This window comes from Trachemys scripta, chromosome 2 (genome assembly GCF_013100865.1).
Source record: "Trachemys scripta elegans isolate TJP31775 chromosome 2, CAS_Tse_1.0, whole genome shotgun sequence".
NCBI lineage: Eukaryota > Metazoa > Chordata > Testudines > Emydidae > Trachemys > Trachemys scripta.
Window position 1 is genome coordinate 169346471 of NC_048299.1, and position 14923 is coordinate 169361393.

The following is a 14923-nucleotide window of genomic DNA, read 5'->3' on the forward strand; positions in this document are numbered from 1 at the left end:
TCATGGAATTAACCTCTCTGGGTAGCCTCTCATCCCATTGAACTCTCTGGAAGCCACACCCTAATTAGCAACATTAGTTGGATAGAGCAACATTGTCTCACTGTCTTGCAGTGACCATTATCAGTGGGAGGTGGCACAACAGTGCTGTTTTTATCCTCTTCCTCCCCCGCTTCGATTATTTAAAGAAGCCAGTGATTTCTCTGCAGGGCTCCAGCTATTTTGGTGAGTTTGTATCCGAGCGTTGATATAATTAGCTGAACTGAGAAACGCTATATAGCCAACAGGGAAAAGGAGAAATCTCACGCAGAGGCTTACTTCTCTGGAATCTTTTGTGGCTCCCTGTTGCTGTCAGACATGGAAAAATGCCTGTAAATGTCACCTGATGGACAACTCACGACTGCATCAGCAGCACCAGCAAAACTCAAGAAGTATGAGGCATGAGGATTTCCTGAGCAGAAACCTCTAGAGGCAGTGTGTGAGGTTTCTCTTCTTTCCTTTGGCAAGTACAATGGAACAGGCTTAATGTAAAGTGTGAATTTTTTTTTTCTTCAAGTATGTACACCAAAAATCTCTTCACTTGATTTTACTCTAACCAAAAGATTTTACTCTACCCCCCCCCCCCCCCCTCCGGCTGTCTTCAGTTCTCCCTGTACCCACAGTTGAAAGGGCTTTTAATTTTTCCTCCCTCACAGCTTCAGGGGGACACAATGACCTTTTTCCCTATCCCGAACACTCTTTTTGCTCTTCAGAACAGAGACGAGGGAGGGGTTAATCATTCTGCCGGCCAGCTTTTAACACCTATCAAAAGTCTTCTAGACATTAATTACAGCAACTGGGAGAAGAGCTCTTGTGGCTTCAGATGTGTTGGCCTGCATCTTAGCGAGTCTTCAGAGAGCTTTTCTATTGTGTTTTTAAAAACTAGCTTAACTGAGCTAACGTGATTGAAAAATGCGCTCTTTTGGGCCATTCAAGACAGTGCCTTTAAATGCAGGAACATAAACTCTTAACTTCTTTGCAGGACCCCAGCAAACTGATAAAATAGATATTCCATTATGTGGAACATACTGCCCCCCATGGGTTGTCAGCAGGCTTGTGAACTTTAGATCCATTGTAAAGACATTTACCACTTGAGCTAATGGAGTAACTGGTAACTGTAGAAGGCTCTTAGGTGAAATCTTACAAACTTCTGCTGAGCGTGTCAGAGCAGTGATTTTAAAAAAAAAAAAAAAAGATTATTTTTATTACACTTATAACTCAACCAAATTTGGATAGATTTTCAGAAGGAAAATGAAGGCACCCTTGGCAACACACCCCATGCTAAATTTCAAATGCCATGGAAGTGCTAGAGCAGGGGTTCTCAAACTGGGGGTTGGGACCCCTCAGGGGGTCATGAGGTTATTACATGGGGGGTTGCGAGCTGTTAGCCTCCACCTGAAACCCCGCTTTGCCTCCAGTATTTATAATGGTGTTAAATATGTAAAAACGTTTTTAATTTATGGGGGGGGGGGTCGCACTCAGAGGCTTGCTATGTGAAAGGGGTCACCTGTACAAAAGTTCAAGAACCACTGTGCTAGAGCTTCTCAACAAAACAGTTGTGAGCACTTATTAACATTCTGAAAATAAAGTTTGGGAAGATGTCAGTTTTTTCCTTATCAGCTGATCCATTTTTCTAAAACTTTTTTTCACAAAAAAAATTCACCTGGAGGCAGACACCAGGCAAGGGAAAATTTCAGACCAAACAATGAAAGTTTTGTAAAGTTATAGGCAACTGAAAATTGGGTCTTAATACTTTCCATTTTAGGCAAATCTAACTTTAGGTGGTGTTCCCAGCACTGTCTAAGCAGAATAATTACTTGAACTTTTGTATTCAAGCCATGGAATCCTGGTGGTATATGACATCACATAGAAGGAAGAAATCAGTTCCTGTATCCCAGAGATGGGTTCCTGCTTGCAGTTCAGGTCAGGCTGGGTTTGTTACACTTCTTGGCAACACCTGTGGTAGGTGGCAGGGTGCTGCACAGAGAGGCAGTATTAGGCCTCAATCCTGCAAAAGCTTATAGAAGTGCTTAACTTTAAGCATGTGAGTAGTCCCATTGAAGTCAAGCCACGGTGAAACGGCCTTTGTGCTTGTATTCAAAATTATACTTGATAAATAAAGTAATGAAACTTTAAAAAAGTATCTAGACTATTTCACATTTACAGCAGTATATTTTTGCCCTTTTTTTATGATAGACCCTTTAATCAGCAACCAAGAGAGAAACTAGCCAGGAGACTGAATTGTAGGATTTTCTTAAAGTGCACTGAAATGATTTTAAACAACAAAAAAAAGACTCGTTTAAGATCACAAATCATCTATATTTATGTAGGATATATCTGTAGACTTAAAAATGACAAAATAAATGCATTTGAAAACAAAATGCTGATGGAAATAATTTACATATTTGCCAAGACCCAAAGTTCTGTTTGTCTGCTTACATGCCACCTGAAGCAGCGTGCAATACCAGAGACGCGTGCTCTGTGTAACACTATAAAGTTTCATACCTGTTTTCTAGTACCAGTGCAAGCATAAATCAGGTCCAAGCCTTTTCAGCACATTGTAAATCTGAAAATCACTTTCATAACACTCTGCTGAATAATCCGGAGCCCAACATACACAAGGACATACACTATTGCCAAGTGCTGGAGGACAGATATGAAATATTCTAGCATAGATGCACCCACAGACTCCTTCCTTCTGGTTTTAGCAAGTTAAGAACCCTGCCATTCCACCTTTGTAATTATAGTCAGCATTTTAAATTGCATTAGTGAGAATAGTTTACCTAACCTAGTCTAGTAACGGCTACTAGACAGGGTGGAGCTAAAGGCTTTAAGCCAAAGGGGTCAGTTGCATGCCATTGTCAGTTCAATTCACTGGCATCCTGTTCTGTCACAAGAGCTGCTTGCTTGGAGAGTTTAAACAATGTCCTGCTGATGGAAACAATGAACCAGATTCTGATGTCCTTTACACCAGTTTAAATCCAGAGTAACTCCAATGAGCTGATTTGAGTCACCCATGTGATTGAGATCAGAGTCTGCCTTCATACTGGTAAGTCCTGTAAGCAAACAATAAACTGTGGCAGAAAGTAATTCCTAATGATCTCAAGGAAACAAACAAAAACCAACAACAACAACAAAACCCCATGCAACCAAGCTGGAGAATGCATCTGTTCACTGACTAAATAAAATAAAACTGAGTAATAAAACAGGGTGAGGTTTATTAGAGCATCTGTCCTTGTGCTGATTTGTCAGAACAGACTAGGATTTTAGCTACAGTGCACTCTAGTGTTTTTATTTAAAAGAGAATGAGGAAATTCTTCAGAGCACTTGAGTCCTGCTCAGACATAGAGACTGCACGGTCACATCAGGGATCTCATTGTGCTGTGAGCCTGGGAATCTGAAGCTGCTGGATAGGATATCAGACAGTGAGTGGATGCAGAGAGGACATCCCCTATGTGAAGCTGTGTAGGATGTCACAGCGTGTTGAATATCTAGCTTGGTTACGAGAATAGAAACAGGATGACGTGCTGAGTGTACTACAGAAAGGAGCTTTGTATGGGGGGGGAAGGGGTTGAGGCTGGTATAGCAGGTCTAGTGTGCTAGTCCATCCCATCTCCCAGGGTTTGTTGCATTAAAAAGACTACTTGGTGCTAGTGACAGCATCAGCAGGGGAGCAGCTGAACAGGTACTAAGCATGGTTTGGCTGCAAGTACAGACAAGGGCAAGCCATGTTCAGTACAGGTTCAGCTGCACCCAGTGCTGACACCTGTTCTCATCAACAGAGAGCTGTTCTAGTGTAGACCAGCTCTTGGAGAGAGATGAGCTTCCTTCCTAAGTAATGTAGTGAGAGAGAACATTTATATGGGCCTTTTTCTGTAGCAAATATCCTTTGTTAATTTCTGCAAAAGCTTTTTAAAATATGCAACTACTGGGTATTTGAAAGGAACATTGTGATACACAAAGGACTGGATTTTCAAAGGAGGGTGCAAGAGGTAAAATTGCATTTTGTGCCCATAGGCACGTCTATACATTTACCCATCTGTGTGTTGTGCAAATGAAGATTTTTTGTGGCCATTTGGTGCTGAACCCTATAAATTTGGTACATTTGTAGTAGTTTTTTTTAAAATTTGATCAAAATTGTTTCTGGTCAGATGTAGCTCTAGCTCTGTGATTCTGTCAAGCAGCTTTCTTGATGCTTATCTTTTTGTGTTGGGGATTGGTCCTGCTTTGAGCAGGGGGTTGGACTAGATGACCTCCTGAGGTCCCTTCCAACCCTGATATTCTATGATTCTAGGGCCAAAGTTATAAACTTAATTATAAGAAAATGAGCTACATTTTTTGTTGCACAAATAACTGTGGGCCATATTCTGTCTCCTCTTATTCATGCTAAGTAGTACCTTACTCCATAAATAATTCCATTGAAATCAGTGAGGCCACTTGCAGACTGAGGCACATCTCTACCCAAGTAGAGATGTCAGAATCTGTCTTGATGTTACAAAAATCAGTCATTTGCTAGAAAACAGAATTCATTAAGTTGCTGCCAGAAATGTGAGGTCCTTCCCCCTTATTTTTGAAAAGGGTGGGGAAGAAAGTCAAGAACTAACAGAGTAATCTGTTCAGAAAGTAACTTGTGATTTTTATCTGGTAATGGTCAGCTTCACCTGAGTTACTTTGAGTATGGGAGTCATGATATATTAATGCTGAAACTAACTCTGCGGCATACCAGCAAGTTCTAAAATACTGTCTTTGGAACGTCACCCTGGTTTATATCAGAGCTGCACACGCTTCTACACATTGGTCCAGACTGCAAGAGTAATGTGCAGTGTTCGGAATGTACATAGCATTGTGCCCTTGCTAAGCATCATCCTATAAATAGAATGTCTGATGAAATGGTTCCAGCCTTACTGCATCCAAGGTCGGGGGGTGGGGGTTGGTTTTTTTGTTTCGTTTTATCGGGGGGGGGTGAGAGAGAAGGAGGTTGAAGGGAAGGAGAAGAAGTAAAAGCAAAAGAGACCAGGCCATGGAGAATGAGGGAAAAGTTAAAATAAAAGCCCCACCTTTGTTGACTTAACTAGAGCTGCTTGCATCAGAGGCCTAGTCTGCTATGTCAGAAACCTCCCATGTTATACAAGGGAAGTCTCTCTCTTCAGCCTTATGCTCTGTGCAGATTTTGCAGGTGTAGTATTGTAATGTACAGCTTTTGTACTAACCCTTACATAAGGAGACTTGTCAGGCTCTTGCTCTGTGTTCACACCGCACTGAGTCTGGGTTGAAAAAAATGGAGTTGTCTTGTTGGAAGGGTAGAGAATGGGAGAAGGTATGTGTTAGACATCTGTGACTGTAGCTGAGTGGGAGACAGCAGCCGTTGTCAGAGAGCTGCCGCTGTTCCATCACTCTGTCTACCAGCAACTGGAAGAGATTAGAGCAGCTGTTTGACATCATTTCTCAGGGCTGTGGGTAGGAAGGCAGGGGAGGGAAGGGGGTTGTCCAGAAAGGAGTTGAATGTCTGGAACTGGGTGGAGCTAAAAAAAGAGCATAAACCAGTTCATTCTTCTTCTACCCCATCTCTCCCTGGAAGAGGAGGCAAGAGAAGTAACATGTGAACAATGAAATCCTTTCAAGAAGGAATGTCTGTCACTTGATAAGAACTTTACAAACAAAATGTGAAAATTTTAAATTAAAAAAAAAAAAGGGGGGGGGATTATTACAGCCTTCTCCACAGTTGAAAAGATCAGTGATAGAACTGTGATGCCCCTGCACTCCTTTCCCCACCTCTGCATTTGGAGTAAGAAATTAGTTGAGAAGGCGTAATCTCTCTCTCTCTCTCTCTCTCTCTTCCTCCCTCCCCCCGCCCTCCTTCCATAACCTCTCTACCTTGTTCCATTGTCTTTGTAAAATGCCAGCACAGTATTTTGCATTGGTCCTTAAAAAAGATGGCATTAATCCTAAGGATGATGTGAACTAGAAAACGGAGCAATGCCATGTGAATTTAAACTTAAGAATACTGACACATTGGGGATTCAAATGAGAGAGCTGGATGATTTATCAGTGTAGTTTTGTGTTAAAGGTTTCTGTCATAGACTGTTTTTTACAGCTAGTTTGTTTTAATTTATTTTGTTTGTGACAGTCACTTAAAATATTGGCTAGAAAAGAGCAAAATTGATATGGAAAAAATTGTCATGCATTTTAAAAATCTGCTTTAAATGGAAACTGGAAATTAACGTAGCTTTTGTTTGCTTCCATATTTGCACAACAGCCTTTTTTTGATCCACACAGCTCTGAGAATTTTACTTTTTAGTCATCTTCTGCGATAGATCCAGAAGCTTAAACTTCTGGAACATTTCAACATTGCTTTTATCTAGGTCTTACGTAAAGCAGAGGCTAGTATTTATTTTAATTTCTCAATAACAGAATGGTAGAGGTATAATAATTCAGAATTTGAAAGACATTGACTACTGAAATTGAAAATTGTAAGAGGCATCTGCTATTTGCCTGTACAGTCCTTTACTTAAAAATTACAGTGAACTACACATAAAGGTGATTCTGCATCTTGTTTTAGAGAGAGCCATTCCATTTTTAAAAAGTTATTTACATTGCTGACAAATTAGAATTAGCCCAGAGAATAAGATAATGACTGGGCCCTGCTTATGTAAACCTCTTTCGCATATGTACTTTAGTCATAAGTGCTGCACATCTTGGCTTGCCTCATGAGCAAGCTACCCAGAGTTGACTACTTCTCAAAAGGACATTAAAGTGTTTTTATATGTTAATTATTGTTTCCACACCAGCATTCTCCTTTAAATGATACATTTTCTTCCTCACCTTTGTAAATTTAGGGCTTGTTTACATTAAGATAATTTGCACCAGTGTGACTACTCTTGCAAACCCCTACTGTAATAATGTAGATGTGCTGCATTGGCAGAGAGATAGGGATTAAGCTCCAAGTCAACCCCAGTTTACATTGGTGTTTCACATCTACATTAGGGGTTGGCACCTGTAACGTCTGGAGCCTGTTTCTCCCCTCTCTAGCATTTTACACCAATGTAAAGTGAGTACAAAATGCTACCAGATCAGAAAGTTAGTGTTTTACACTCACTTTGCATAGATCTGAATGACAGCACAAGGTGCAAGGTGATTGAAAATGAGGCCCATTATGAAACAGTCACAGATTCACTGCAACTATTCTTTTTTCTTGTTCGCTTAGTTGCCTCTAGTTGAAGAAAAAGTTCACTTTGCATTCATATTTATAGAAAACTACAGCACATGTTAGGAAATTCTAAAACAATTCCAGCCTACATCAAGTACAGCTAGAAACCTGTTTTGCAAATACAACATCTTTACCTCCTTCAGATGTTCAGGTGTCGCACCACTGAAATCCTTCATGGACTTCTATCTGTGTTTTAGGTAATCATCCCATCCTTATTTGACTTGGCAATGGGCATGGGGCATACTTGTTAGATTGTAATGGGTTTCTTATTCATTGTGACATTTGCCATATGTTTCAAATGCTTTGTTTGACATGTCAGACTTTTCATGCTCTTTCCAAAGCCATTAAGCACAGATTTAAAAAAATGTTAAGCGTTCTCCTAAACTATTTTCTTTGCTTCTTAGGAATATGATTTCCAGATAGAAAAATTGTATTTGTATGTGGTTTTTCATTTAAAAGATGAAAGATAATGCTATCCATAAAGCAAGAAGATAAAGGCCTGGCTTCCTAAATTAAACAAATAAAATAAGTAAAAAAAATAAACACATTTACAGTGTGGTGTATTGTCAAGCATGACAACTTATTTTAAAATGGAATAATATGAAGATATTTAGTATGTTATTGACCATTCACCAGTATAATATGAAACTTCCCTTATCAGTTACAATATAAAGTATAGCAATAGCTGTATGTCTTTGTCATAGAATTGGCATTCATTTGTACAGCTGTAGTGCCATTGCATTGAAAGCTAAATTAATTGTACACAAAGAGCTCAGAGGTCCTTGGCACTTAATGAAAAAACTGTCACACACAATGTTGGGCAAAATGGCTATACATTGAATCTGTAATGAAGACTGACAAGCCCAAGTGAGGTTTGCAAATCCTGGGAGACCTTAAGAGCCTACAGCTCTATCTGCATCGCTCTGCATCAGGAATGGATTTACAATGACCTCCTTTGTCCTTGGAGAGCATTTTAGAAACAAGGTGCCAAGAGTTAGCTGGGAGGCATTAGGAGTGGCCTGTTGGAGTTAAGTGTCTCTGGCTGATAGAGGCTGTTCCAAAAGTTTCTGGGTGATGGCTTTTCCTGACGGTTTTATTTCAGCTTTCTAAGCTGAAGCCATGTCAACAGGTGTTGAGTGTGAGACAGAATTTTTATTCACTACACTATGCGATTTAAATCCTGAGATCCTTCCTCTCTGACTCACTGCCTAAACCTTTGTTTCTGTCTGTGAGATGTAGGAGTCTGAACCACAAGATAATCTGTATGTTGCATCTGAGGGAGGAGAGCAGGGCATGCCTTTGTCTCCACTGTATTGACTGTCTCATACAGCTCCAATACTGCTTTAAGATGTTCAGTCAAGGGACAGTGATTTATACACCCTCGGGCCCAGCATAGCAATGGCAGTATTACCTGCCAACTAGAGCTGGTCATGAAATTTTTGTCAAAACATTTAATGAACAAAAAGCATTTTCCAACCAAATAAAAAATCACGTGACCTTTTTCTTTCCTCTTTCTCTCCCTGTCCAGCAGGATGGAAGAAGGAAGGGAACAAAAAAATTCAGTTGTGAAAATCCAAACTTTTTTTTCTACATTTTTTTTTCTTTTTAATATTTAATGGAAAACATTTGCCATTTTTCAACCAGGTTTCTTGCCAACCTGAGGCAACACTAGCAAATCCTTAAAACTGTAGGTGGCGTAAGAGCACAGACAGCTACCCGGACTCTGCTCAAAGAAAGACTCTTGAGTGTTGTTTCTGACAAGACCTCTAAAATCTAACAAGGACAGAATAACGGTAGCCGATCTAGATCATACACAGAGTGGGCATAAGATGGTAGGACTGCAGTGCATCATCCCTCTAGAACTCTGTGTTCTGTCCAGATGCTGTGGTACTGTCTGAGGCAATGCTGCTCCATTAGCTGTCTTTCAGATGATATGTTAAATGGAGAGAAGACCCTTTTATTCCTATTTAGTTTGTTCAGCTGGTAGTTCAAGAATTTATGGCACCATTTGAAAATACTAAAAGGGAACTCTATGCTCTGTGTTTCTTGCCTCTCAGTAAAACAGATTTTAATGCAAAGAGCTGGGTCAGAGCTATTACAGAGTGCATAATAGCTGCCATGTTTGCCTCCAGGCACATCTCTTACCTGTATTTAACTCATCCCTTTATAAAATGTGCTTTAGGATATATGCATCTGAAAGGTTAGAGTGTATAGAAAACAAAATTTACTTCTATCAAACTTGTGGGTTTGTGGCTTTGATCTATGATTGGAGACTATTGGCATTACCACAGTACAAATAAATAATAAGACGACATGGCAGAATGAACTTTCTGATCAGACTAACATTAATTTCAAAGTAGCTAGGTTGTATTACAAGCCATGGAACCATATGTAATAATACATACACTACTTCAAAGTTTATTCCTCTGTTCCGGCACCATGGAAAGTTACTGATGACACTCTTTGCTTTCATGTTTGACATGTCATCCTTTCTAAGAGTTTATGCCTCTATGTTTATACAAGTTCCTTTGGTAATTATTTAACCCTTGATGCCCTCCTTCCCATGTGGTCTCACACATGGAGTTTGTTCTGGTGTTTTGTTTTGTTTTTTTTTAAAGAAAGGACAAAGCTTTACATCTTAGGGCTGGTCCACACTAATCCCCCAGTTCGAACTAAGATACGCAACTTCAGCTACGTGAATAACTTAGCTGAAGTCGAAGTACCTTAGTTCGAACTTAAAGGTACTTACCAAAGGTCCACACGCGGCAGGCAGGCTCCCCCGTTGACTCCGCGTACTCCTCTCGCGGAGCAGGAGTACCGGCGTCGATGGCGAGCACTTCCGGGATCGATTGCTTACTGCCGAACCCAGAGGTAAGTATAGACGTACCCTTAGAATAACAAGTATCACAGACCTATTAACAGAACAGCTGCAAATTATGATATTAAGAACTCTAACACATAGGTATTTCTCTAGCATGACCAAAGGTTGTCATCACATTTATCAGAGCCCTTGAAGTAAACAATTGCTTTGTAAATGTGCATGATTCCATATTTAATTGAATGCAGACAGTACCCTGGCAGTAATTATTAAGATAATATGCAAGTGAACTGTCAGAGGAGATAAAGCAGATTAAAGCTCAAGAGCGTAATAATCATGTCCTATCCTTCTACACAGGATGATAACAAAAGCAGTGTTACATATACTTCACACTCGTTTCTTTCAGCACTTGGGGAATATGAGGTCAGCTACTTTGTGGGTGACTTGGTTATCTCTTTATTTTCAGAGAAGAATTAAAAAAAAAAAAGTTCCATGAAAGTTTGCAGAGTGATAAAAAGAGCACCAATGGCAGTGAGTTAGGGGTCAGGAGAGAAGGGGACTGTTTCAGGACTTTGTCAGAGAAGCTCTCTCCAATTGCAGGATGTTTTCTTACCTTGAAGACAGTTCCTGTGCTTTCAGTAAAACTGCCATGCATTTACGTAAGGTGTAGCAGAAATCAGGTTAGAAGACCAGCTAGTGATTTTTTTTAAAACACTTTTTTATTAATGGGATTCTGCAGTATTAGTAATGGCGGATGTCAAAAAAATTCTTCTTATGAGCAGTTTAAGGGACAAATGACTTGAACACTGTTTGTTTTGTGGGTAAGTCTCTTATTGCAGAAAACCTCACTCTGGAGTACAGCATAGCAGGAATGCAAGAATAGGGTTTAATGTACAAATATTACTAATAAAATTTCCACTGTCAGAGTTTAAATTACTGTTATTCATTGGCATTTGTTTCTGTGAAACTGACACCTTAATGCAAAGTTGACAGTATAGCAGCAAGGTACTGCTGACAGAAGTGATCTGTCTTTGTTTGAATTCAATGAGAATGTTTTGCTTACTACACCTCTACCCCGATATAACGCTGCCCTCGGGAGCCAAAAAATCTTACCGCGTTATAAGTGAAACCGCGTTATATCAAACTTGCTTTGATCCGCCAGAGTGCGCAGCGCCCCTTTCCCCCCCGCTCCTCCCCCCCCCGGAGCGCTGCTTTACCGCGTTATATCAAAATTCGTGTTATATCGGATCGTGTTATATTGGGGTAGAGGTGTATTTACAGTGTTGAGATTTGAATTCTTCTTTATGGTATAAATCTAGGATACCATATATTTAATCAAGTTGTTTACACTTGATCTTAGCATGCTGTCTAAATGTTGCTGTATTCTGAAATCTGTGAATTTTAAATGTGACATTTATAGTGCAAGTCAGGGTTCTGCAAATATTGCTGTTTGGTGTGGGTATGGTATCAAAATGTGTTCACTCCTGATCAGTCTTTGGGATAATTGACTATGAGAGGTGTGTGTATATGATATGAGACTTTTTTGAATCTGCTTCAGATGCTTTTTTCCAAAGAGGTTATACTCTAACGCAGGGATCAGCAACCTTTGGCACGCAGCCCGCCAGGGTAAGCCCCCTGGCGGGCCGGGCTGGTTTGTTTACCTGCCGCATCTGCAGGTTCGGCTGATCGCAGCTCCCACTGGCCGTGGTTCACTGTTCCAGGCCAATGGGGGCTGCAGGAAGCAGCACAGGCCGAGGGATGTGCTGGCCGTCCTTCCTGCAGCCTCCATTGTTCTGGAACGGCAAACCATGGCCAGTGGGAGCCGCAATTGGTCAAACCTGCGGACACGGCAGGTAAACAAACTGTCCTGGCCCTGGAGGGCCTCATGCCAAAAGTTGCCGATCCCTGCTCTAATGTAAAAGGAAGTGTGAGGTGGTGTTACATAGGAAAACCAATGAAAGTACAACAATGATATGGAGTATAAAACAGTTTCTGCTATTTCATACATAGAAGTTTGTTTATAGGGTCAATAGAAATTCTGTAGTACAGTGAACAATAATTAAAAAGGCTATCTGTATATGATTTTTGGTGCTTGCTGACTTGAGTTTGACTTCTCATCTCTTCCTTCCCCACCACTACGATTTTAAGATGTTTACAGCACTGGAGTCCCAGAATTTGTACTTAAATTAAACAACATAAAGCTATTGAAGTAGATTGTTTGAGCCAATGGAAACAGTGTCAGCATGCTGTGGTCCCAGTCCCTCTTAATTGTCCGTTAACATGTGACATTCAGGTTACATGTGCTGCATTCTTTGAACTTCCCGTGAACTTACTGTACTAGCCAGAAGCTGGTAGAAAGTGATCGTGATTAAAAACTGTCCTGTTTGTTTTGCTAAGCATTTTATGGGCCACAACTTTATTTACTGTTACCAAGTTGTTAGTATCACAGAAAAGATACCGTGTCCAGCGTAAAGAGATGACTATTCTCCTTACACTCTGTGATTTTTTACTATGTTCTTTTTTTTCCAGGTGTGACACTTGTTGTATTACCTTTCGCACTCATCGGGGTTTGCTGCGTCATAATGCAGTTATTCACAAGCAGCTTCCAAGAGACCCATTGGGAAAGCCTTTCATTCAGAACAATCCTTCAATTCCAGCAGGCTTCCATGATTTGGGATTCACAGACTTCTCCTGTAGGAAATTCCCCCGCATTTCTCAGGTATTCTATATCCCTAGCTCTGAAAATCGCAGCCACGCTTATCTGTTGAATTAATTGAAGGATTTTGTATTGGGTAATGCAGGGACTAGCTGTAGAATATTTTGTGGAAAGCTATAGAACATATTCAACCTTTTTAGATTCCACAGTTTTCCTCTCAATGTTAGATCTCAAGTGGCGTCTTGGAGGATGCCTTTTAGGTTAGTTTGTTAAAGGTTTTTTATAATAATTTTTTAAAGGAAAACTTTTTGGGCTGTTAAAAATTAATCTCTGTTCCTCCTCCCAGTGCCCCAAACAAAAAATTAGTTTTGTTCCACATTTAAAAGACCTATAAAAGACACATGATAGAGTCGGGAATACGTGATGGGCTTTGCTCTGCTCTTCATATGTACATTTTGGTGTGGTATAGAAGTTTTGTCAGTTTGTGAAATTTATATTACTTGTGCGTGGCGATGCCTTGGGTGAGGTTAGACAGTTCCCCCAAATGTGTGCCTATAAAATCTTTACACTACCCCCATATCTGCATGAATTCTGAACGTACTACAGAATTCACAGAAAAAGCATTTTGTAAATATTTTTGAGTTGTAAAATTTTGCACTGGAAATCTTGTTTATATCCTTCTACTTGCCAAGCCCACCTGCCTTAATTACCATGTGTCCAAGTGGAGAGGGCTCACAAGGAGAAGAAAATTAAAATTAATATATTTACAGTGCCTCTCAAAAAAAGTCCTGAAATAGAATTTTGTATACTGAAAGGTCCTGACTTAAAAGTCCAATACTTCAGGACCATCCAGGTTCAGTGAGTGCCCCATTAGGAAGTTGGTAATCTCTCCTTCCCAGTGGGATTAATCTCTGTTTTCTAGCTCTGGCGGGTTGCAAGATACTAGACCAAGGGTGGGCAAACTACAGACCGCATCCGGCCTGCGAGCTGTTTTAAGCTGGCCCACGAGCCGCACCACGCGGCTTCGCCCTGCTCTGGCCAGGGCGCTGGGTCAGGGCCGCACCACGCGGCTCGGCCCCAAGGCCGCAGGGTCGGGGCCACGCCACGTGGCTCCCGGAAGCAGTGGCATGTCCCTTCTCCAGATCCTACACGCTCCAATGGGAGCTGCAGGGGCAGTGCCTGCAGATGGGGCAGCATGCAGAGCCGCCTGGCCGCGCCTCCGCCTAGGAGCTGGAGAAGGGACATGCCACTGCTTCCGGGAGCCGCTTGAAGTAAACACTGCTCGGAGCCTGCACCCCCTGAGCCTCTTCCCAAGCCCCAACCCCCTGCCTCAGCCCTGATCCCTCTCCTGCCCTCCAAACCCCTCGATCCCAGCCTGGAGCATCCTCCTGCACCCCAAACCTCTCACCCCCACCCCAGAGCCCACGCCCCCTCCTGCACCCCAACCCCAATTTTGTGAGCATTCATGGCCCACCATACAATTTCTGTTCCCCGATGTGGCCCTCGGGCCAAAAAGTTTGCGTACCCCTGTACTAGACCTAAATTCTATCACTGGTTCAGGACTGTGTATAACTATCCCAATCTGCATCTCAGATTGGTATGGTTTTTATGAAGGAATTCCATATTCAGGAAAGAAGGGAATATTTTTTGGCAGGTTGGTTTATTTTATTATTTTTATTACTAAATTGCTCAGGAGTTTGAAAAGTTAGATTTAGTCCTGAAACAGCTGGATTAGTAGGCAGAAAGCAGATGATGTAGTCACAGGTTCATATTAATGCAGTTTATCACATAATTATCACCACTACATGTATAAGATATTTTATACACACACACACACACACACACACACACACACACACACACACACACATATATGATTTTAGGTATGCAAAAATGTAATCTAAGCATTCTCCAGGATTCTGCATAGGATTTATCTTTCTTTAAGGGGCGATGAGTTGTTGGGCATAATAAACATGTCTTTTTAGAAACATCATTTTGCTAACCCTGCCTGTCTGAGTTGCAAACCCTGGAGGATACCAGAATAAACAAAAATGTAGATGCTGTAAACATAGTGCTAGCCCTCTGTCTGTTTGCAAATGATGTCCTGGAATAAGCCTGGCGTGGACAAACTTTGGACCACACACGGGCAATACTAGCAACATGAGAGTAGCCTGAGGGCTACGTTTAATTCACACATACCTTAATA

At 41.1% G+C, this 14923-nt stretch overlaps 1 protein-coding gene across 7 annotated transcripts in view; it reads left to right on the plus strand.

The window, feature by feature from the left end:
• The window catches only part of RREB1 (ras responsive element binding protein 1), a 142146-nt gene that overhangs the window by 101066 nt on the left and 26157 nt on the right, over positions 1-14923 (plus strand). For all 7 annotated transcript variants that reach the window (XM_034762264.1, XM_034762267.1, XM_034762265.1 and 4 more), the window contains one exon: positions 12591-12780. In XM_034762264.1, the coding sequence (XP_034618155.1) occupies positions 12591-12780 (190 nt within the window). The remainder of the gene's footprint in view (positions 1-12590; positions 12781-14923) is intronic.